The 26,379-nt window shown below is 37.2% G+C and overlaps 1 protein-coding gene across 3 annotated transcripts in view; it reads right to left on the bottom strand.

Moving 5' to 3' along the window:
* Positions 1–26,379, bottom strand: part of ZRANB3 (zinc finger RANBP2-type containing 3) — a 295,703-nt gene that overhangs the window by 44,597 nt on the left and 224,727 nt on the right. For all 3 annotated transcript variants that reach the window (XM_088021735.1, XM_028101349.2, XM_028101348.2), the window contains 4 exons: positions 6,231–6,350; positions 3,943–4,062; positions 840–1,019; positions 15–167 (listed from right to left, as the gene is read on the bottom strand). In XM_088021735.1, coding sequence (XP_087877861.1) covers positions 15–167; positions 840–1,019; positions 3,943–4,062; positions 6,231–6,350 — 573 coding nt within the window. The remainder of the gene's footprint in view (positions 1–14; positions 168–839; positions 1,020–3,942; positions 4,063–6,230; positions 6,351–26,379) is intronic.

Here is a 26,379-nt window from a genome sequence, read left to right as displayed (position 1 = left end):
TCATATAATCTTACGTGAGTGAACAAAATTTCATTCTTGAGCTCTTCATAGCTTTCATTTGGATTCCAAGCTTCAGCAAACTGCAGGAAATCCCATTTTTCCTTATCACCTTCCTCAGCCTGAAGTTGTTCCTTCCTACCATTCAATGTACTCCCTGTAACTTGTGTCTGTAAGATGAAGAAGCATATGAATTTTACAAAAGTTCTCTCACAGCTGATACTTACTAAGCAGTGACCTGATTTTGCATTTAAACCACAAGCAATTCACTAAAGAAACTCTTAGTGTTTCAACCTGTCATGGACCTTAGTAATAAAATTTTTCAAAATTACAACCAAATTACTAAGTCGATGATTCCTATACTTAATGAGGTAAATGTCTAATCAGAGAAGTTATACCATTTTCTTTTCTCATAAAAACTTTTGAGTGGCTAGAACAAGCGATGTCCCTCCTACCCTTTCTGGGGTCCAGGTACAGGCTGTCCTCTGTCCAAAATTAGCCAGAACTCAAGCCTTCTGTGTAAGGTTTTATTCTTAGCTTACAAAAAGGACTTGGGGTTTGACACTGTTATGGTTCCTTGCTAGCTCATCCTCTTTTGGCCTCTAAAATGGTAGATGAAGGCCTTGGAAGACAGGAAGAACACATGTAAATGCACGTCTCTCCCAGTAAGAATAGGTAAGGTACTACCAACTGAAGACTTTTCTAACCTCGGTCCCTATTAACATCACTATCTTAGCGTACTTGAATATCCTTTGCCTGAAAACACTACAGCTCAGTATCCTAACTTACGTAGGCTCTACATAATGAATAAGTTGGTAACCTGGTTTGAATTCAAGCTTTACCTTTCGATTCAACATCCCCCACATAAGGGTGTCCAGAGTCCCATTTGCAACAAGGTAGTGAATATTCACAGAACTGCACTGTCCAATTCGGTGAGCCCGGTCTTCTGCTTGTTTTATATGTCCAGGGTCCCAATACAACTCAGCAAATACAACATGAGTTGCAGCAGTAAATGTCAAACCCTAAGCAAAATAAAGTAAAGAAACTGAGATGCAAATAAACTGAGAATGTAACATATAGCCAGATATAACAAAGTCTTTCTGAACATGTTAAATGAACAAGAGAAAGCTGAAGGACTTAAAAATAAGTCAATCTTTCATTTTAAGCCAAATTAAGAAAATTTAATTCATGAAAGGCAAATGAAGACCGCTTATTGCAAATGGCCAGGTAAACTACAAAAAACACATTTAAAAGGTATTTCATTATTTCCAAAAGTCAGTTTGATGGAGATTGTTTATATATATATATATATATATATATATATATATATATATATATATATATATATATATACAAAATCACTATCCTCTGATGAGGACTGGATTCACATTACCACTGGAAAATCTAATACAATACATTATAAATGAGAATATAATTTCTAACAATGGTATCCATAGCAACTAGGCAGAAAGCAACGACTCCCTCTATTCATTTAATTCATAGTGTTGTTTTATAAAGCAAGAAAATCATGTTTCCAGTCACACTATTCTTTTCCTATGAAATTTCTCATGTTACATCTCAAACACTCTTAAGTTTACTGGCTTTTATCTCAATATATATATAACACAATTGACTTTTTTGTGCAATTGCATTTTACATCAGTTTGAAATAGTTTGACATTAATAAGTATTAACTAAGTCTTGTTGTATAATCACTATGTGAAAAATAATGCAAATCTCAAATTAAGAATGTCTCCAAAAATGCATGATTTTAAAGTTGAAAGGCTGGGTGAAATGTGAACCATGCTTAAGCTATTGCCACACAGTAATAAATGATGTTATGTGGTTGAAAGAAATACCTATCATCCTTTGAGAGAATCATCTAATCCATGCTGGTGTTCACATGCCCTGGAACTTCTATCAGTGAATGACTTTTGTGACTGCTGTGCTGTTATTTTTATATTACTTTAACTTAAAATATTTTTATATCACATAACGACATCATACCAGCATTCATTAAATGGTGGCATAAGTTCTCAAGCTGAAAAATTCATTAAGGATCCATCACTTTGGAACAGAAGTTAGAAGTGATAAAAACATGGTAAGCCCAACAACCATCAAGCTAAACTGTGCTGCTATTTAGGACAGGAAACACCACAAAATATTAGAGATGATGCTGGAAAATAACAAGTAGTATTTAACGAGGGATGAAAACCTTGTGTGTTAGAAGCATCATATGACCATACAAGAATAAAAGGGAAATATGCTGGCAAGACCCACAACCCTCTAACATACTACTAAACTACAATGGAAGATTCATATGCCCCAAGAAGAAAGCCCTTTCTACTTTCCTTTATTCCTATGAACATACTAATGTTCAAGTATATGAGTTTTCAATTATACTAGGTCCTCAGGAATACAGCTTTGAATAAAATATGGGTGCCCTATACAATCTTAACTTCAGAAAGTCTTTTATCAAGCCACTCCCAGATCCTCCTACCTGGCTTCCTTCTACTTTTCTTCTCCCATGCCATGAGTACTCCATTTCTAATTTTAAGCTCTTTTTGATGACATTCTCTCTGGCTGGAATATTCTAACAGATAGAAAACTTAGACTACTAGAGGTTTAATCCAACATGAGGGAAGTATTGAGATAATCCTCCTTTTGGTAAGAACTCCTGGTGAGTTCTAGAACTTCTTTATCCTCATGCAGCTTCTCTCTATAATCAATTTTATAGACATCAATTAGCTGGCTAAAAGCAGATCTTTGGCCCTGGTTCAGATTCCAGAATCTAGAGATATGCTATATATCAGGTTGGATGCACAGAAAATATGTTCAATCATTTTTCCCTATGTTAAATATCCTGGCTTAGATATTTACATCAAAATATTGTAGAATGTTAGTGGAAAAAAAAGTCAGAAGGATCCCCCTTACATAGTGAGGCAGAGACTGTCATTGTCTTCCATAATAGCTATTCAGTTCTTATTTCTTTGTAACAATACCTGATTTTTATTTTTTATTTATTTATTTTTAAGATTTTATTTATTTATTTGATCGAGAGTGAGAGAGCACAAGTAGGGGGAGCAGTAGAAGGAGAGGGAGAAGCAGGCTCCCCGTGGAGCAGGGAGCCCGATGCAGGGCTCGATCCCAGGACCCCGGGATCATGACCCGAGCTGAAGGCAGACGCTCAACCATCTGAGCCACCCAGGCACCCCAACAATACCTGATTTTTAGTGTGACTAGACAAAATAAAGGCTATTTTTCCCAGCTTCCCTTGAAGTTAGTTGTAACCATGGGGCTAACTGCAGGTGAATAAGATGCAGCATGCCTTTCTCCAGTCAGCTGCCTGGATCACAGATATGATGGAGGAACTCTAGCAGCTCTCTTAAATAAGAGATAGCTGCTAGGAGTGGTAAAGCAGAAAGCCAGGAGACACTTAAGCCCTAAGGACTTTGTGGAACTACCATGCTAACCTTGGGCTGTCTACATGAAAGAGTAAAACTTTGTGTATTTGAGTCATTCTTAATTTGGGTTTTCATTTACTTGCAGCCAAACCCAATCCTAAGGGTCAAACCAGGGGTGCTCCATAAAAAGTTCTTTTCCCTCAGGTCACCTTATCTCACAGGCTCTGGTGAAACCAATCAAGTAAGATAAGTGCTATAAGAAATGAAAGGAAAATTCTATGCAGATTCAAAGTTAGAAAAAGAAAAGATCATGGAAAAGTATTAGCATCAAATTAACTATATTCATCTAGGAAATTCTTTCCTTGAAAATTTAAGATTTGAGCCAGAGGTGGTGAGGTCTCCTTCTATTATACTTTCTAGCACTCTCCAAAGTAGAATATTTATTACACCTTTATCTTGATGTAAAGTTATAATTATGGTTAATGACCTTTTTATTATCTTAACGACATTTCATTATCAAATTTACACATGGAATTTCCTACCTGGCCAGCAGCCTGAATGCTTAGGATAGCCACACGAGTATCAGGATCCTTTTGAAACTGATTAACTAGATGTATTCTTTCTGAAGATGGAACACTTCCATCTATCCTAATGTAGCGAGCCTAGTATCAACAAGGGAAATGGCAAAATTAGCACAAACCCCTATGCACCCATCTCATTTTATATGTTTTATGCCTTATTTTTACACTTCAAATAACAAAATATAAATGGGTTAAGATGAAAGGTTAGTAAATGTTCTATAAGAAGAATCTTAATCAGATTTCTTAATAGCTTCTTATAACAATTCCCCATTTTTAAATCTTTTAATCTACTTGAGGGTAGGATCTATGTCTAATTCATCCTCATACCATCAATGCCAAGTGCAATGCCTTGTATATAACATGAGCTCCATAAATCATCACTGAATTAAGCTAAAGTCTTCAGTAAAATTCTGTGTAAATTCACGTGTAAACTTTAAATGACAGATCAAACTAACTTTAAAGCTACAGGTTCACTGATTCCAAAGTAAAAATAAAGCCAGACAGGGAGAAAGGGAGAAAGAGGATTTTACCCACGGGAAAATATCTTTTTTGGTGTACCATTTGAATTCATTTTTTTCACATTCCTAAACTTAACAGAAATATGTGATAAGGCACCTCCACTGAGTTGGGGAACTAAGACACTCCCATACATTTTTAAAAAGTAGGGAAACATTAAGTGCTAAACTCAACAGTGCTGTTTTCTAGGAATGATTTGGGTTAGGAAAAGGGAGCGATTGGTGTGTGTTAGAGTAACTAAAAAGAACTCATGACTCAACTTTCTAAAATTCAGTATTAAGTTGTGAATTTCACACAGTCTCATTTATATATGCACTTCTATGGAAAACATAGCCTTATATAGTTAAGACATACTAATATTCACTTTCATAAGGAAATAAAGTTAATCATTAAATAGAATGTCCCATATTAACTTTCTATGTCTTCACAAACAGATACACATTGCTCAGTGAGCCATCTAATATCCAATAAGGGAGATTATAAAATCTTCCAACAGTCTTTCTAAAGAAAACACACATTGTCAGGCTAGGGAGAGTTTGGGAGAGATTCACCTCCAAACCATGACTGTCTACCATTTTTAACTGTTACTGATGTTAAATGGGATTCTAAACACATCAGTAAAGCAGAAGTGGGGAGAACAGACTGCTATACTTAGAATAGATCCCAGTAGTTTTAAAGTTTTAAGCTTAATGGAATCAGAATAAGAAAATATTACGAATCTAATTTTATTGCCCAATCATTAAAAAAATATTTCTAACGGTAATTTAACTCTTCCTCAAGAGGCATTTAAAGACACGATATGATAATCAATGTGAGCGCACCTTTTCACGGGGAGCACTTTATTATATTATCATAAATCTTTCTATGAAGGAAGCACTAGAACTACTACTTTGGTAACGTTAATAAACATACTGGCAAACGCTCAAAAATGTATACAAAGCTTTAAAAAACATGGCTTAATTTCTCCACTTAAAAAATCTACCTACATAGGCAAGTGGTTTTGCACCAACATGGATATTAAGTTCATACAATTTGTCACGAAATATCTTCTGGCTGTTTCTGAGCATCTCTAAAAGCCCTCAGCACACAAAGAGAGATGACAGGCTTAAACTCTGAAAGAAAACATGGCAGATGTTGTCACTGATAAGACTGCTGGGTATTAAGTGAATCTAAGAAAATGCAGTAAGGCCAGCAGGTTTGGGGAGCTTACTTGAGAGGGTACCTGGCCCATCTGTTTCAAACTCACCTGTACTAAATCTTACTCTAAATCACACTCTACAGAGGATGCTGCCTGGCAGTTTAAAAGGCACGACTGCAGCTGGATACTAAAATTGGCTGAATTCATTCTGTTTCCCCTCGACATCACCATATTCTAAAGCTGACTTGCAGGTAAATAAAAATTTTAATTTTTAAATGCCTACACCAGTCTCAAATGGTATATCCAGTAACAATAATGGAATTCACAGTATAGCCTATCAAGTCAGCATATTTTAATCAATCCAGATAATTAGATTGGTGGAAAATTACAAGCCTGGAATGAAAGAAAAAGTTTAATAGTTTATCATCAACATAATAATATAATATTAGTATAATTTGCAAGAAAAAATCTAATAATAATTAATATATCATTTAAACAAAGCCAAAAGAACCCTCAATTACAAGACTACAATTGACGTTTAGTATATTAACAACCTGCATGCTAAAAAGTATTTTACAGAAAAATGATAACATACCTTGTTTTCTATGACTGCTTCTGTGCAAGCTTGGAGCATGCTTAAATGATGAGCAAAAACCAGAAACTTAAGTGAATCATTTTGAAGCATCATCTTAATATAGTCCTTTACAGCACCTGCCTAAATATTAAAAGTTAAACCTTATTAATGGCATATAAATCTTTATCAAAAAATCACATCACTTTCTTTTAACAAAGAAGAAAAACTTCAAAAGTCAAAAATTTTTATGAACTTTCAACTTCTTTGTTCTCTAGGTAACCTAGGGAAACAGAGGGCCACATCTAAGGGGAAAAGGGAAAAACAACACAAGAGGGGAAAAAACAAATCCTATTAACTCTGAGAAGTAAAACAAGAACGAGACAAGAATGAGAAGAAAAGGTTTCAGTGGAAAATAGGTAGTCAATTAGGCTGTGGCCAAAAAGGGGTTGGTGGTTTTGTTTAGAAAGAAAAGAAGGGCCATATGCACCCCAATGTTCATAGCAGCAATGTCCACAAGAGCCAAACTGTGGAAAGAGCCGAGATGCCCTTCAACAGATGAATGGATAAAGAAGACGTGGTCCATATATACAATGGAATATTACTCAGCCATCAGAAAGGATGAATACCCACCATTGGCATCAACATGGATGGAATTGGAGGAGATTAAACTAAGTGAAATAAGTCAAGCAGAGAAAGTCAATTATCATATGGATTCATTCATTTGTGGAACATAAGGTATAGCATGGAGGACATTAGGAGAAGGAAGGGAAAAATGAAGGGGGGAATCAGAGGGGGAGATGAACCATGAGAGACTATGGACTCTGAGAAACAAACTGAGGGTTCTAGAGGGGAGGGGGATGGCGGATGGGTTAGCCTGGTGATGGGTATTAAGGAGGGCACGTACTGCATGGAGCACGGGGTGTTATACGAAAACAATGAATTGTGGATCACCACATCAAAAACTAATGATGTACTGTATGGTGACTAACATAATATATTAAAATAAAATTAAAAAAAGAAAGTAATTTTCAAAAAAGCTCATATAAAAGACTAAGTGGAAATGGATGAATAGCACTTTTTTTTTTAAAAAAGAGAAAACTAAAAAATAAAGAAAGCTGGGACTGGAGCTTAAGGGTTAAGGAAAGTTGCTTCATTAATTTTCTTAACTAAGAAACTTCTATTGGTTTAAAAACAGGCCATTTAACGTGTAGACAGGCTAAGAGTAATGGAAAGTGAGGGGATTTAGCTTGTTTCCAGGATGGACAAGGTTGTAGAAGAGGCTGGAGTGGTGGGATGAAGAAAACAGGAGGGAGGTCTGAGAGCACAGGAGGATGTATGAAGAAACTGTGAAGTAGAAAGGAGAAAATAAAGAAAGCTCAGATTAAAAAGACTTTGCCTATTAAGAAAGAGAATATGAGATGAATTAAATAGGAATTAAATTTAAAGCATCAATTTGATCTAAAACATGAATATAGTCTCTTAACTGTTAAAAACTAATTATTTAGAAACTGGGGGAAAAGAGAGCAGGCTGAACATATTTGACCTAGACTCCCCCTCAATGCTGTATAGCAAGGTGTACAGAGACAAAGAGAACTGGAAAGGGATCAATAGCAACAAAACTTCGGAAATTAGGGGTGCCTGAGTGGCTCAGTCAGTTCAGCAGTGACTCTTGATTTTGGTTCAGATCATGATCTCAGCATCTTGAGATGGAGACCCTTGGAGGGCTCTATGCTCAGCGGAGAATCTGCTTGAGATTCTCTCCCTCTACCCCTCCCCTACCAACTTGTGTGTGTGAGCGTTTTCTCTCTAATAAATAAATCTTAAAAAAGAAACAGAAAGAAAACTTTGGAAACTAAAAATTAATTTAGTAATTGATTAGCCAACCTGACAGCTCCTAAGGTGGCAATATGGAAAGTTGAGAAGCATGTGGGTTAGAATATGGTAATGTAAAAAAGGCTTAGGAAATGATGCAAGGGGAAGTGAGGGGTGTGTGGCTACAATAGGAGGATTGGTCAAAGAATATTTAAATAGTTGATTATGTGCAACACTGATCTATATCCTCTCTGTACCCATTCCACATGATAGAGTACTTCTCCAACCTACTCTCTCAGAAAGCAAGAGGTTTTTTCTGGAGAGGGTAAAACAGAAGGTATCTGGATAAGGGAATCCCACATTGATGGCAGACTATTCTACAATATCATAGAGATTAAATTTACATAATAAATGCTGAGCTCTGCCTTCTCCCTCAGCCTTGTTATCCTCCCATGTCCCCCAAAAGATAAAGAGGCTTACGCCTTCTACAAAGGACAGCAGAATCATATAAAAATGATTATTTTCTAGGGAATAAGACAAGCCAGGGAGAAAAGACTAAAGATTCTGATACTGAGGTTTCCTCCATAAGACATCAGCCAGATTACCCTTTACTGAAGGCCATAGTTTCCAAGCCATATCCATGTACAGAGTTTCCAGGCAGTGTAACTAGAAGAGATAACATTTATAAAACAACAGGATGCTCCAGAAAAGGAATGATTAAAGAAGAAGGGGAGGGAAGTACTCTTGGAAATTAAAAGCATAATAGCAGAAATGAAAAATTTACGGTTGTGAAGCTGAAAAAATCTTCCAGGAGGTAGATGAAAAATAATAAATATAAAAGTACAAGAAAATTAGAGGACCAAGCCAAGAGGGCAATGCATAAATAATAAAATTTCTATAAACAACAGAAAAAACAGAGGAAAGAAAATAATCAGAGAAATAAAAAAAGTTTTACAGAACTTAAGGGCATGAGTTTCCAAAATGGAAAATGGAATAGGTCCTCTGAGGATCCTTCACAATGAATGAAAATGGACCTAGAGCAAGGTCCATCATCATGAAATTTTAGAACACTGGGGACAAAGAAATAATTCTATAAGCTTCCAGGGAGTGGAGGAAAGGAATTAAAATAGAATAAAAGCTTTGAAGTGCACTGGATTTCTCAACATCAGTACTAATAATTCTAGAGAAAATTATTTCTAACTAAGAATTTATACCCAGCCAAATTAAGAATCAATTATAAAAGTAGAATAAAGCCATTTTCAAATATGCAGAGACTCAAATAATTGATGACAGCTAAAATCACAAAGGAAGCAGTAATACAAACCAAGAAGCAATATAAACATGTTGCTGAGGGATTTGAAGTAAATACTGAAAAAACAAAACAGCTAAAAGAACAGAAAATGGTTGCCTCCGGGGAATAACTTTAGAAGACTTATTTTTTGAAATAGGTGTTTTTCCTCATTAAACTATGATTATATGTAGCTTTGGTAACAATAAAAAAAATTTTAAAGAGGGGCATTTCCAAATTGAAAAGTACCTATTTATAAAATTAACGGACACCACTATGAAGTCATAGGACTGATTTTGCAAGTTGCATTTTATATGTATAAATTTTCCAAACAACAGAAATTCATCATACAATGAGACTGGAGGCCATTAAGAACTTTAGCCTTGGATTTCAGTGCCTCAGAGAGTGAAATGAAGTCCTCTCAAAATAAGGAGCTATAAATTCCAGATACGTTGCTATGGTAACTGAACCACTTTAATAAACTGCTTGTTTGACTAAGAGCTGTATTTACTGTGATAAGTCTTTCAAAAAACACATGTCAAGTTGGAATATTTTTAAGGTACATTCATTTACCATCCATTGCAGACTTACAAATTATACAACCACTGTATCCCCAGTCTCAGATGCATTCCCTGCCTGAAGAGAAAAACTATTTCTGCCAGAGTCTCCTCCACTGATATCACCCCTTCCTCATTACAACCAGAAGCTGCTGATGTCAAAGCCCAAGCCTCCTGTTCCCCACTCTTACTAATCACTGGTTTAGAAAGACTTATGGTTAATATTAATATTATAAAGTTCAATTATATAATGGGCTAAACAGTCTCTTGGGACTAGCCTGGTAATTTAACCATCACTGTGACCTTGCTTCCTGCAAGAATGAGAACCAAATATCTACATAACAAATAAACTTAAGGATTTTTCTTAGGTTCTTAAAATGGGACTGCAAAGGAGTGCATTTTAAAATGTACTATACAAGTTAATTGTTCTGATTGTATTCTAATTAAAACTGTCACTGCATTGTCATATTTTAAGTTATCTGAGCAGGATTTGCTTTCAAACTATCTTAAACAAATTATGTGGAATGGCAGGTCCTGATCAGCCTTTTGGTTAAGCTAGTTCAGGTTTTGTAGAAATTGAAAAAATTTTTGTGTTCACAATCTTACCTTACTGAAACTGTTAGTCCAAGCTCTAAATTACGTAACAAAGACTAGACACTACATCTCATTTACAGAAATGCAGAAAATGAAGAGAATATGTGTTAAATTTATTTCTTAAATTTTTTTTTAGTGAGTAGGTGTACATCATACTGTTTGAAATAGAAGTAATTAAAGAAAAACCTAAACTGCATAAAGAGCTGATGAAACTTACTTGATATAAATTGTCAGCTTTTTATCAAACGATAAAAGGGAGAAATAATGAATGAAAAAAACATCAAATGTGCACTATGACACAGATTCTCTCCTTGACTAAATGTTAGTTAGGTTTCCCCAGGCCCTCTTGACTAGGCCTCAGCCTGTCCTGGCCAGGCCTACACAGCCCAGTCCCAGCAAGAATCCTGCAGAGTCAGTTTGTTAAGAAAGCCCCTACCCTTGCTACCTAATCAATCCTTAATATCTGATTAAGTTCCTCATCCCCCACTTACGATGTCTAAGCCTTTGGGCTACCGTGAGCAAGAATCCCCCTGCCCTTACTGTCTCCTCTTAGTAATTTTGCATCCAGTGACCCCCTCCCGATCGAGCTCGGTGGCTATAAATCCCCACTGGTTCTTGTTGTATTCAGAGTTGAGCGATCTCTCTCCACAACTGTAGTAGAGTTGACTCCCTTGCAATGATCTTGAAAGAAGTCTTCCTTACCATTTTAGTAAGTATCGGAATGATTGTTTTGTTTAGCTGCTACGAATTCCAGTTGAGGGAGTGTGAACATAAAGGAAGCTCCTCCTTAAATTCTGAAGTCCTCAGGCTCCAGAGCAAATGCAGTTTTATTTACATATGGGGTGGCCATATGCTTTAAGGAAAGATCTTCAGGACTTTTTTAATCAACAAGCCTAGCACTTCTATTCTCCCTGTAAGTGATTTTGACTAATAAGAAATGGAAGAAGTCTGCAGGGGCCTTCCAAAAAAATCTTCACTGACAAAGGGACCCTTAAGAAGGCTTTTTCTTGCTTTTTGGACATTATGGTCTGTACTTGGTATAAGGAACTGCAGCAGCCATCTTGGGGTACTATTGAAGCCAGTAAGGACAAGAAGCGAACTACTATGGCCAAAGCAAAAGACAGTAGAAGCTGGGTTCTTTACAGAAACAAACACAAAACCCCCCAAAACACAACATCTTTATTGGGATATAATTCATATACCATGAAATTTGCCCATTTACAGTGTACAGTTCAATGGCTTTTAGTGTATTCACAGAGTTGTGCATCCATCACCACAGTCAGTTGTGGAGCATTTTCATTATCCTAAGAAACCCGTTACCTCTCAGCCATCATACCCTAGCCTGAGACAAACACTAATTGACTTTCTGTTCCTACGAATTGGACTATTTTGGACATTTCACATAAAATGAATAATACAATGTAATCTTTTGTGACTGGCCTCTTTATTAGCAAATGTTTTCAATCCATGTTGTAGCATGTATCAGTATTTAATTTTATTTTATTGCCAAATAACATTCCATTGTATGGATATATCACATTTTATTTGCCCATTCTCCAATGGATATCTTCTCTTGTTTTTATACATTTATCTTGCTCACCTTACATTATTTATTATTAATTTATCTGTGATAGTTGATTTATCTTTTATCCCTTAAAATGATCTTATAAGAGGAAAGGAAAGTGCAAAAGTAAAAGAGAATATGCATTGTTTATTCACCTCCCACCCACCCTCACAAAAGAAAGGCTAAAAATTTATCTTCTGCTATCCCTTCCCCCTTGCCCATGGTTCTTAATTTAGAAACGATTTTATCAGTCTGAAAAAAATTTTTTCAAATCTGGTAGTAAATATTTTCAAATCCAGTAGAAGACAGCCTTCAGAGGAAAAAAAGTAGTTTCATACTATAATGTCAGTATGTTGAACATTTTCACTCAGCCCCATGCCAAAATTTTTCCATAGAAAGTAACAGTTTCACTTCCAAAGAAGGTTTGGGTGAACTACTGGAAGTATTACTTTCTTATTTCTAGGCATGTTTCTTTTTTTATTCTCATTTCATTTAATTTTTGTTTTCATCATGATGAGTGTACTCTTAATTCCCACTCCCTACGTCCCCCATACCCCTAACCCACCTCCGCTCTGGTAACTATCAGTTTGCTTTGGCTATTTGAGGTCTTTTATGGCCCACAGAAATTTTAGGACTGTTTGTTCTAGCTCTGCACAATTGGTATTTTGATAGGGGTTGCATTAAATCTGCAGATTCCTTTGGGTAGTTAGACATTTTGACAACACTTGTTCTTCCAATCCACGAGCAGAAAATGTCTTTCCATTTCTTTGTGTTGTCCTCAGTTTCTTTCATCATTGTTTTTTGGTTTTCAGAGTACAGGTCTTTCACCTCTTTGGTTAAGTTTATTCCTGGATATTTTATTGTTTTTGGTGCAATTATAAATGAGATTGTTTTCCTAATTTCACTTTCTGCTGCTTCATTATTAATGTATAGGAATGCAACAGGTTTCCATACACTGATTTTGTGTCCTGCAACTTTTAGTCCCTTATGAATGTATCTGTAGACAGAAAATCTAGCACTTCTAATACATCTAATTTTTAACACTGAGTTTTATAAGCAGCCCATTTCACAGTAAATTGGATGGGCTATAATACCAGAAAAAGAGGGCAACCCCAATTTAATACTTTAAGCAGTACAATTTTACAAAAGAACCTGGGATCCTAAACCTTTCCATAAAGCTTTTTGGAACAAATATAATAATCATTCTATCCAATCATTCTTTGTTCCTATCTATCTATCTATCTATCTATCTATCTATCTATCTATCTATCTATCTATCATCTATCTCTATCTAGCTATCTATATCTATCTGTCTGTCTATCTAAGATAGATGAGAGAGAACATTCTCATAAATGACATATTCTGTAACTGAACTAATGTGACTTTGCTCCTTGGTGAGTCACAGATAGAAACTATACCAGGTGGAGTTGTCACACAAAGGAAACTTTATTTGCAGCAAATAAGGAGATCACAGGGAATAATTTCCAAAGCCATGACTCCCTGAGAAAGGGTGAATGGGTTCCTTTTATTTAGGGTTAGGACGAATATTTAGAAAGGGGAACCTTGTCATTATAAGTAGAGGTAGGCATAAGTCATGCATACACCTTAAGGAAACATGCCTATACATACATTGTATATTATGTAAATGAGGTTTGCTCTCCTCCTTGGACAGAGATTTTAGTATTATAATGACATAAAGGTAATAACTGTTGGTCATTCCATGGATCACTCCATGGTCCATCTGTGCAGGTATGAATCAGGGTTGAGCTCAAACTGGTGGTCTGGGCTGGCGGGAGCTCTCTCTCTCTGGGCAGGCATTATTGCTTGAGGGGTAGTTTTGGTTTCCATCACCAGATGCTATGCCCAATGGGTCTTTTGCCTTAGTTAAGAGATAAGCTGGAAAGAAGAGCTTAAGGAAAAATGTGGGATAAAGGTCGGTGGGTATAAGCATGTGAGCAGTAACGATCAGGTCTTGGGGTCTAGCTGGTGATTATTTTACTGGGCTTACCCAAAATTAAACAAAGTTAGAAAGTAAAGCTAATAGTATTATAGACTTTTAAAAAGTTGTTTTCATGAAAGTTGATTTCATGGAAGTTTGATCATAAAAGTCATTGATCAAAACAGCTATTCTAATTCTTTTAAAATTAAATTCAATTTTCAAAAACACTTTCAATTTCTTTCCAAACTCTGTCTTACTGGTCATGTCAATAAAGTAATCAAATTTGTACTACCATAGCATAAGCATGAATAAACCTTATTTGGGTGTTAAAAATTGTAACACTTAATATATAGAATTTTAAATTCTAAATCTTCCCCATGCTTGCACAGGGATGCTTAAAAATTACTAATAGGAAAAAGATACCACTTTAAGCCCATGGTCACTAATAAATACTAAATTTATTCAGCTATCCTACTGCAGCGATGGTCAAGTGCATGTACTCAGGAGCCAGACGGTCTGGGTTCAAATCCTGCCTCTAACATATACAATCTGAGTCCTTGAGCAAGTCACTTAAACTCTGTACTTTAATTTCTACAACTATAAAAGGGGCAAAAGGTACCTACTCCTTATGGAGTGGTAGTGAGAGTTAAATGACTTAGTGCATAAAATATGCATGGAGTAGTGTTTGGCCCATGGCATGTACTGTAAAAGTGTTAGCTCTTATCATTGCTGTATTTCCCTAGCAAACTGCAAAAACAACTTCAACCTTTACTATTTTCTTCAAAATCAGAACCCATGCCTTTTGGCCCTCACACGTCCCACTGCACAGAGAAAAGAGAATTCATCATGTGAAAATTTTTACCTTTTGTTACTTTCACTCATTCTCATTTCCTTTCCTTTTGTAACACGAGAAGTATTTCTTCTTTTCTCTAAGGCAAATCTCTCCATCTGTGATTCCAAACTGAACCCTTCCTGCCACCTCAAAAACCTTACACCACTCTTCCTTCTCAAATGGATATTGCTCCATCTTTATTAAAGCCTTCCTTCATGCCACATGACCATATAGCTAACATACTATCTCTTTCTTCCTCTAAAGTGATAACATTATTGTTTTATTTGTACTTTACTATTACTGATCATCTCCTTATCAATGAACAGGAGGCAGAATGTGTCTGGTTTAGAGTCAGAGTCCCTTTCCTACACAAAAGAACTGGCACAGGACAAGGTACTGTTCAGTCTGACAACATCCCAGTCTCTGTGCAGCAGGGAATATTGTAGTGGCCTCATTACACATCACTGCATATTATAAATAGGATTCTACCTTTGCAAGATAGCAAATAGGAAATGCACTTTGTGCATAATGGAAACCTGTTTAGAGAGGTTTGCCTTCTAAAAATTTTTTAAGGCACTAAAGAATGCTGTCATCCTCAAAGTGACAGGAAATTTAAAATTATGGGTTGGTTTAATTGTTTTCATAGAAAAGATACTGGCATTTCTCTTAAAATGTTTTTTTTCTAAAAATTAGGGGTTGCAGTGTACCAGAAAACAACTGAGGGTTGGCCAAACCATACCACTTATATCTGTCTTTTTTCCCTAGAAGAGTACTATGGGGTGGGGATCCTAAATTTGTTTATTTTCGGGGCACCTGGGTGGCTAAGTCAGTTAAGTGTCTGCCTTCAGCTCAGGTCATGATCCTGGGGTCCTGGGATTGAGCCCCACATTGGGCTCCTTGCTCAGTGAGGAGCCTGCTTTTCCCTCTCCCTCTGTCCCTCCCCCCCCATGCTCTCTCTCTCTCTCGCTCTATCTCAAATAAATAAATAAAATCTTAAAAAAAATAAGTTGTTTATTTTCATCCACTGTATCCTCAACAAATATTACAAAGCAATAAAAATAACAACAGAGAAGAAGAAAAGTAATTCTAATTATCTGGGATCCTTTACTAGTTGACTTTTTACCGGTAACACTGATTATTTTACCTTCAGCTCCTTGGTTTAGTGTCACCACTGTTAGCCTGGACTACCAGTGTGGTTACTCAACTGGATTCCCTGCCTATAGGCTTGTTCCTTCCAGTGCATTCTCCACATAGCTACAGTTCTTTTCCCAAGGCACAAATCCAATCATTTTACTCTACTCCACTATACCTAATTGCTCAGAACCCTTAAGATAAATCATAAACTATGAAATGTGACCTTGTAGGATAGGATTACTGCTCTCTGTGGTCTCCAGCCTAGTCTCAGAATTCCTCCCTGACACTTCATGCTTTAGCTATGATGACCTACTTTTGATACCCTAAGTATGCCATTTCTGGTTAATCTTTGTGAGTTTGCACAAAGTATTCATCTGCCTTGACATACACTCCATCAACGCGGTGCCCTCCTCATTTCACTCCCCTCCACTCTAGTTGTCTAAATCTTCCTTGTTCATTCCTTGGAATGTCTTTCCTGAGCTTCCAAGACTGGGCCAAGTGTCTTCTCCCAAGTGCTCCCACAACATCCTGTTTTAATTTAAATACTAAATATCCTGTGCTGTATTTGAACATTTATTTTACGGTTCTCTCCAACAGACCACAAGTTCCTTGAGAGGGAAACGCTGTACCTTGTTCACCATGCCTCCCTATCACCAGGCATGATCCTTGCTAAACAATAGGCACTCAATAAATATCTGTTGAATAAGTCCAAATAACCAAAGAAAGGAAGTCTCAATATTAGTATGCAAACAATATAGTAGCCAATTTATAAACTGTGGTATTTCAAAAGTCCATTTATAAATTGGTTTGGGAGTACTCTGAAACACATTCTCTTATAGAAACAATATTACATGCAGTCTATAACTAGCTACTTCCCAAAGTCTATTTCATCGATAACGTAGATAAACTGTATTATTTACAGTTACTATAGACCCTGACTATGGGATATTATCACTAATGTTTCTGGGGAAAATATATTAAGAATTCCAACTCGGTAATGCCATGAACTGATGATTTCTGGCTACAGACCATAAATAGAAATATACAGTTCCAGTTTACATAGGTGGTTGAAAACAAAGGTTCTAATAGGGAGGGAATGAAAAATGACTAAAATAGGAATTGGGACAGCAAGGATTGGTCTTCTGCTGCCATTAATCTTTGGGATCATATTCCAATCTTGGGACAAATGACTTTTCATCTCCTTTCTTTTCTTTCAAGGATCCTAGGAATTAGGTGTCAACTTTCTGTTGACTATTGACATTTCTCTGACATCCAGCTAGGGTTTCTCACCACAGACAAGAAATTATCTAAAAGGTCTTATACTTTTTTTCCTTAAGCAAGCTTCTGCACTCAATAAGTATTATGTACTAAGAAAGCTAAGCTAAGCTAAGCAAGTAAGCAAACAAAAAAAACCCCCAGCTATTAAATCTAGGAAAAACAACAGTTGTCAAATAATTATAGCTCAACTGTGAAATGTTTAACAAAGTCATTATATTGTAAACAATGAACGCTGATCAAACCAAAAATTTTAACACGGGAAAATGGAGCAGGGAGAAACGTATTGCAAATACTTCCTTCCAATCTGTATTTTACATTTTTCATTTTCAAAACAATGTGTTTTTTATACCATACTTTAAAAAAACACCCTAAGTCTTAAAGTTTTGAGTACCATTTTTTCCCTTTTAAGTGTTTTTTGCATCCTACCTTAAAAAATGTCTCTACCCAAAGGTTGGCAATATTTTTTACGTATATATACTATTAAAAGTTTTAAAATCAGGGTGCCTGGCTGGCTCAGTTGGTAGAACATGTGACTCTTGATCTCGGGGTCATAAGTTAAAGCCTCGTGTTGCACAGAGTTTACTTTAAAAAATAGATAAAAATCTTTAAAAAATAGTTTTATAAATTATTTTTTTAAAGATTTTATTTATTTGAGGGAGAGAGAGACACAGAGAGAAAGAGCACGAGTGGGGTAAGAGGCACAGGGAGAGGGAGAAGCAGGCTCCCCACTGAGCAGGGAGCCTGATGTGGGGCTCAATCCCAGCACCCTGGGACCATGACCTGAGCTGAAGGCAGACACTTAACCTTCTGAGCCACTCAGGCACCCCATATAAATCAGCTTTTATATTTAAGTCTATAACCTACTTCAAGTTAATTTTTATGAATGGTGCAAAGTAATGGTCCAAGGTTCATTTTTACCCCCTATGGATATCCAATTGTCCAAATATTATTCCTTGAAAAGACTCATTTCCCCATTGAGTTGTTTCATCCCCTTCCCTAACATCAACTGACAATCTATGTGAAGGTCTATTTCTGGACTCTCTTCCCTGGTTCACTAATGTAAATGGCTATCCTTAGGCCAATATCACAAAGTCTTAATTACTGTAACTTTACAGTAAGTATTTATATCATGCAGTGTGAATCTTTCAACTTTGTTCAAGATTAATTTGGCTAAAGTAAGTCCTTTGTGCTGCTTCATGAATTTTACTTTCAGCTTGTTAGTTATTTTCTACCAAAGACCAGGGATTTTGATTAGCACTGCATTGAAAATATAAGTTAATTTACAAAGAAATGGCATCTTAACAATACTGAATCTTCCAATTTATGAACATGATCTATCTTGTCATTTATGTAAGTTTGCTTTATATTCTCTAGATAATGTTTTGTAGTTTTCAGTGCATATACTTTGTTGAATTTATCCCAAAGAAGGTTACATTTATTGATGTTATTGTAAATTGTATTTTTTAAATTTCAACTTCCAATTTTTTCATTGCTGGTATATAGAACTACACATAATTTTTGTATATTGAACATGAATCCTGAGATCTTGATAAATTCACTCAGTTCTAGTGGCTTGAAGTGTTCCTGGATTTTCCATGTGGACAATCATGTTGTCTCTAAATATAGACAACTACTTATTCCTTTTCAATCTGTATATCTTATATTTGTTTTTCTAGCCTTATTACACAGTTATAAGAACAATGTTGAACCAAACAGTGTTGAACAGAAGTGGTGAGAACAGACTCTCTTGTATTCCTGATTTTAAGGGAACAGCATCCTGTCTTTGAGCATAAAGTATAATGTTAATTGTTAAGTTTTTCATAAATGCCTTTTATTCGGATAATAAAGTCCCTTTCTATTCCTAGTATGCTGAGAGATAGTTTTATCATAAATGAACGTGGCAAGGAAACTGAACTCTGAGGTTGAGGATAAGGGAGTGGGCTACTGGCTGAGAATAATTGGATAGGACTGCTGGCTTGGTTCTCTACCCAAGTGAGGCTGTAGAATGGGCTCCACAGTTGTCTGGATTCTCTGGTCAGGCTGACTAGATGATCAGGTCTGGTTCAGTAATAGATGGGGTTATGAATTAATTTCCCTGCCCTTCCAGGGCAGCAGGATGGGATTGGAAGGCTCATTGTTTGGGGACCCAAATCAGGCAAGAGTATATACTGGTCAGGTGAGGCCATCAGTTTCATTGTGCCGATGAGGAAAGCCAGAGGCTGTATTCTCTGTTCAAATGCCACTATAAGCAGGGCTGTTGGGTGGGCTATGCAGATACTGTATGTTCTTGTAAGGTTTCCCGGTCCGGTAGGCTGGAGGCTATATTCTGTAAACGGGTGGGGCTACAGATTAGTTTCCCTGCCCGAGTGCAATGGGAGAAGCAGCTAAAATGGTAGTAAATCTCTTTGTTGTCTTAAACTCAAATTGACCCATAACCCATATTCTCTGCCTGAACAGGTCCCTGGCTTTGCCCCGCAAACTGTCAACTCTGCTTTCCCTACCCTCGGCTAGGATGCTTCAGGGCTACTTAGCTTCCACGTGTTCTCGCCAGTCCTAGTGGTCAGATGAGACCAGGAGTCAGAGTGGGTAGGTGTAGTTAAGTCTCACCCTTGCCTCAACTGGAAGGAGAGGGGCTGCTCCAGGCAACTCTCAATTTCTCATAAAGGTTCTCTGGGAGGGTTTGGGAACTACTGTCAGCCTTGAATATGAATTAAGGCCCCTGCCTGTGTATAGCACAGGAAACTTCATGCCTGGAACTGGCTTTGCTCAGGGGGCAAACAGCTTGGCCCACTTGCCTCTAGGCTTGAGCACTACTATGCCTCACAACTTCCAGATGTTTTCACCAGTTCCTCTGGTCAGATGTAGCCAGAACACATTCTCTACAGCAAGTGGGCGTATGACTCACCTCCTTGCCTGGGCATGGGGAAACTGGGCTGTAGGGCTGGCAAAAATCCTCATATGAGGATCTGAATCAAGCAGATCTGCACCGTGCCAAGCTCCCTGGTCAGAGTATGTCATTGACTTGGTTCTACACACGAGCAAAGTCATCCCATAGGATAATTATTGGGTGCTGCAGGTACAAACTCAGTCTGCCAAGATTTATGTGCTGCTTATTGCAAGCTCCTTTCCCCTTTCTGTCACTGTCAGTTTCCCAGTAGTTGAGCCTCACAAACTCTCCTACAATCCCCATGGATAAAGATCAGAATAGTGGCTCTGGCAAAGCAACCCATGATGCCAGGTGGTGGGGTGGGGTGGGGTGGTGGTACTGGTTTTTCTCCATGGATTTTCTTTTCCTGCTGGAGGAGCCAGAGGCCCAGGGTGGGATCTCTCTGAGTGGTGCTACACTGGCCTAGGGGCATGGCAACAGGGTCAACATGTAGCCACTACTCTTACCCTAGTAATGTAGTCTGTTTTGGTCTTTAGGGTGCAGGGTCATGTCTCAGTTTCACCCTTGTGTTCTAGTATTCTCCTAGGGGTATCTTCTTCCTGAATAGTTGTTAGTTATTGTTCTTGTGAGGGGAAGCAAAGTCAGGAACAACCTATGCTGTCATATTAGTGATCTATAAATTTCTTCTAATCCTGGTAATAATCTTTGTTCTGAAGTCTACATTATCTAATATTACAGTTCTACTTCAGCTTTCCTTTGATTATTGTTTGCATGGTATATCTTTGTTCATCCATTTATTTTCAACTTTCAGCCTTCATACTTAAAAAGAACTTTTTGCAGATATCATGATTTATGCAATATGATACTTCTTACCATATACTTGGTGGGTTGAGATCATTCACATTTAATGTAATTATTGATAGAACTAGATTAAAACCTAACATCTTGTTGTCTTCTGACTGACCCATCTGTTCTTTGTTCCTTTCCTTTCTTTTCTGCCTTCTTTTGGATTAACTTAGAATGTTTTCTACATTAGGTTACCATATTATATCCACTATATGTACATTTTAAAACTTTTTATTATAAAATAATTTTAGACATATCAGCGGTTGCAAAAAATAATAGAGTTCCTGCATAACCTTAACGTAGCTTCCCTAATGATCATTTCCTACATGGCCATAGTACAATATCGTGACCAGGAAAATAACATTTGTATAATAATTATTTCTATCACTAAAATTCCATTGTTTTGAAAATGTTATAAATATGGTGTCATGATACGTGAAAACTTTTTGAGGCTGGCTTCTTTCAATCAGTGTAATGCCTTTAGATTTATCCAATTTGTCATGCTTATCAATAGTTCATTCCTCTTGAGTATTCCATTATATGGATATACTACAATTTAAGGACATCTGGATTATTTCCCAGTTTTTGGCTATTATAAATAAATTCCCATAAAGGAGTCTGTGTAAACCTAAGTTTTCATTTCTCTCAGATAAATACCCAGGACATTTAGATTTTTTATGATTACATTTCATCTTCTCTATTGGCTTATAAGCTGATTGAAATAATTTTTTTAGATTCTGTTTTTTTATTTCTAGCATTTCCATTTTACTGTCTTTAAAATATTCATATTTCTTCTGAAATTCCCACCTTTTCATGCATATTGTTTATCTTTGCTACTAGATCATATAACACTATTCATAGCTTCCTAAAAGCCCTTGTCTAATAGTTCTACAGTGTAGGTCATTTATCAATGACCATTTATCTAGGCTTTATTGATTGCTTTATCTTTTGAGAATGGATTAGTTTCTTAAAGTTTCTTTTTTGTTTATTTCATAATTTCTATTATGTGCTAGAAATTATGTGTAAAGAACAGGACATTCTGAGATAATTGATATTTACACACCCAGAAATGGGCTTTTTTTTTTTTTTTTGGGTCAGGATGACAGTGTGGGAAGGAGACAATCTAGTCAATACTGAGTTTTATTTAGGTTCCCTTGTATTTAGATTCTCTTTTTGTTACATTTACCTTTAGTACACTACAAACTTTGAACTCCCCCAGCAACAGAATACTTCTACCTTGTGATAATGTATGCCATGGGTTTTTTTCTAAGTATTCCAGTGGCATTCTCAGCTTCCAGTAGTTCCTGCATGCCTGCCCTATACACAGTGTTTCTCTCCCCCAGGGGTAGACTTATCTTGATGGTTTCTCCATGTCAAGCTCTGGGCAGGGCATATCTTCAGTCTCTAGAACCAATTCAATGTAAGGCAGGCCTCTTGATCCAGCTAAGACTTAAAGGTGGCACTTTCCTGGAGTTTCTGCCTCTCTCCCTGACACCACACTATGTCTGTGGATAGTCCTAGGCAGGACAGAGTTTCATGCCTCTCCTCCAGCATTGATGGATCTTTGTCTTATAACAGTCCAAGGTCCTAATTTCATTAGGGTTTTCTTCCTAGCCTGCAGGGCAGACAGCTTTTGTTATGAATCAGCACCCAGGAGCAATTTCACTTAGTATGAGAAAAGGTTCTGGAAGTAGATAGGGTATTGTGCTTGTGCTCCACTAACAGGGTTGCTCTATGATCTTCTAGGCAGCACCTGGTAGACGCCAAAGGAAATAAAGCTTGTGAGTGAGTGTGGACTTACTGTGTTAAGATACCCTGTTATTCTGAACAGTCTTGATAGCCCGTGCTCAGTCTTTATAACTTTCTTAAAATTTTAGCCATTTTTTGGGGTCCACTTTTATGGTAACCACCCTCATCCTAACCTTGCTCTACCAGGTAAAAAATTTTCATATGTTTCATTTCTCCTCTCAACAAATTCAATAAAAGAAGAAAATTTTCTGAACCTAAAAAACGGTTAAAACTTAAAGATAGCATCATTATTAACAGGGAAAGGCTGAAAGCTTTCCCTCTAAGAATGGCAGCAAGGCAAGGTTGCTCAAACCTATCACTTCTATTCAAAATTATATTTGCATTCCTTCACTGTGCTAGGCAATAAAAATAAATAAAAGATATACAGACTACATGCATAAAGTGTTCTTATGTGCAGACAAAAAGATGTGTTATATAGAAAATCCCCCCAAATTTACAAAAAACCCATAAAAATTAATAAGTGAGTTCAGCAAGGTCAAAGGATAAAAAATCAATAAACAAAAATAGACAATAATTCTATATTTAGCAATAAAAATTAGAAATTTAAATTTAAGAAATATTTATAGGATATTTGTCCAAGATGGTGGAGGAGTAGGAGACCTTAGTTTTGTCTGGTCCCTGGAATTCAGCTAGATAGCTATCAAGTCATTCTGAACACCTGTGAACTCAACTGGAGATCTAAAAAAACCTCCTGCAATTCTACAAATAGAAAAGTAACCACTTTCGGCAAGGTAGGAGGTGCAGAGAAGTGAATCTGAGGCAATATAATGGAAGAAAAACCATGGAGGGAGGGAGCCTCTGTAAGCTTGCTACCACAAAGTGATATAGCAGCGGAGCACAAAATTGGAACTTTTAGAAGTCTGCTCCCGTGAGGGACATCCCTACCTGAAAGGTGCTCAGGTGGCAAAGCAAGGCAGAATCCTAGGTGGGACAGTGTGGTTTCAGGATCCCCAGCGTCACAGAAAGAAGAGGGGTGCCTGAACGCGGCAGAGTTCCCAGGCATCGGACGGGGAAGTCGGTGCAATCAGCGAGCCCAGGAGTGGGTTTTCAGATCAGTGTTGCCATAAGCCACAAACCGAGGCACAGTTGGGCGACTGGCCTAGCAAGCAGCAGAACAGGGGCAAGACTCACCCATCTCCCCTCCCCTCCCCCCACCCCCACTGGAGGAGTGGCATGGATGTGCACTGCAGGAGTCTGCAAAGTTTGGAGACTGGAAGGGGGTCATATGCCTGAGACAGAAATGGTCTGTCACAGGCTGGGTGAGTGCGGATGGAGATGAGGGAGACAGGAGTGATTGACTGCTATTCCGTGAGGGCACACTAAGGAGTGGGAGGGTGGAAGGTTTTGGCTCAGGGGCTGGAGATTGGGAGGCCACCATTTTCACTCCATCCTCTAAAGAAGCGTGGAAAGCCTTCAGGGAACAAAAGCCACATAGAGCAATCTGCAGCCACTTACACTTAGCCCAGCCCACTAGTAAGGACGGTCAATCTCTGCCTGGGCAAAGACACCTGATAATCAGCGCAACAGGCCCCACCCCGAGATCAGCAAGAACATCCAGCTAAGACCAAGTTTACCAATCACACAGAACTGCAAAACTCCAGCACTAGGGGAAAACTGTATATAGAATTCATGTTTTTTTCCCTCATGATTCTTTAGTCTTTCAATTTTAATTTTGTTCCTTTTCAACCAATTTCTTATTTTATCAACACCTTTTTTAAAGTATTTTTTAATTTTCACTTTTACAGTTATATCCTATCCTTTCATTGTATTTAATTTTATTTTTGTATGTGTATAAGCTTCTCTTTCTTTACAATTTTGGGATGTAGTTTCTTTTAAAAAACAGAATAAAATACATCTAGGATATAATGTATTGCTCTGTTCTCTTCACCTGTCTTTTTATATTTTCCTTTTGTTTTTGACTTTGTAATTTTCATTTTTACTCTTACATTCTATCCTTTCACTGCACTTAATTATACTTTTGTGCATATATAAGTTTTTCTTTCTTTACAATTTTGGGATCTAGTTTTCTAGCAAACAGACCAAAATACACACAGGATCCAGTGTATTGCTCTGTTTTGTTCAGAGTGGCTCAGTTGGTTAAGCAACTGCCTTCGGCTCAGGTCATGATCCTGGAGTCCCGGGATCGAGTCCCGCATCAGGCTCCCTGCTCAGCAGGGAGTCTGCTTCTCCCTCTGACCATCCCCCTCTCATGCTCTCTCTCTCTATCTCATTCTCTCTCTCAAATAAATAAATAAATAAATAAATCTTTAAAAAAAAGAAAAGAAAAAAGCATAGAAGACACTAGAGAATCCCTTTCTAGAGAAATAAAAGAACTAAAAACTAATCTAGTTGAAATTAAAATGGCTATTAATGAGATGCAATTAAAGATGGAGGCTCTAAACGCTAGGATAAATGAGGCAGAAGAGAGAATTAGTGATATAGAAGACAAAATGATGGAGAATAAGGAAGTTGAGTAAAAGACAGATAAACAACTACTGGATCACGAGGGGGAGAATCTGAGAGATCAGCGATACCATAAAGTGAAACAATATTAGAATAATTGGGATCCCAGAAGAAGAGAAAAGAGAGAGAGGGGCAGAGGGCACATTGGAGAAAATTACAGTGGAGAACATACCTAATCTGGGTAAGGAAACAGGCATTCAAGTACAGGAGGCACAGAGAATGTCCCTCAAAATCAATAAAAATAGGTCAACACTAGACATCTAAGAGTGAAGCTTGCAAATTTCAGAGACAAAGAGAAAATCCTGAAAGCAGCTTGGGACAAGAGGTCCCTAACCTAAAAGGGTAGAAACATTAGACTGGCAGCAGACCTATCCACAGAGACCTGGCAGGCCAGAAAGGAATGGCATGATATATTCAGGGTGCTAAATGAGAAAAATATGCAGCCAAGAATACTTTATCCATCAAGGCTGTCATTCAAAATAGAAGGAGAAATAAAATGTTTACAGGACAAACAGAAACTAAAAGAATTTGTGATCACTAAACCAGTCCTGCAAGAAATATTAAAGGGGATCCTTTAAGCGAAGAGAGAGCCCAAAAGTAGCACAGACCAGAAAGGAACAAAGACAATCTACAGAAACAGGGACTTACAGGTAATACAGTGGCACTAAATTCATATCTTCCAATAGTTACTCTGAATGTAAATGGCCTAAATTCTCCAACCAAAACACACAGGGTATCAGATAGCATAAAAAAGCAAGACCCATTCACATGCTGTCTGCAAGAGACTCCTTTAGACCCAAAGACATCTCCAGATTGAAAGTCAGGGTAGTAGAAAACTGTTTATCATGCTAATGGACACCAAAAGAGAGCTGGGGTGGCAATCCTTATATCAGGTAAATTAGATTTTAAACTAAAGACTGTAATAGATGAGGAAGGACACTATATCGTAACTAAAGGGTCTATCCAACAAGACGATCTAACAATTATAAATATTTATGCCCCTAATATGGGAGCAACAAATTATATAAACCAATTAATAACAAAATTAAAGAAACACATTGATAGCAATACAATAATAGTAGGGGGCTTTAACACCCCACTTACAGCAATCAACAGATCATCTAAGCAAAAGATCAACAAGGAAACAAGGCTTTAACTGACACACTA

Source organism: Eumetopias jubatus, unplaced genomic scaffold (genome assembly GCF_037043125.1).
Source record: "Eumetopias jubatus isolate StellerSeaLion01/CBP00866 unplaced genomic scaffold, mEumJub1_p1.0 scaffold_3, whole genome shotgun sequence".
Lineage (NCBI taxonomy): Eukaryota > Metazoa > Chordata > Mammalia > Carnivora > Otariidae > Eumetopias > Eumetopias jubatus.
This window is presented reverse-complemented; position numbering and strand designations above follow the sequence as displayed.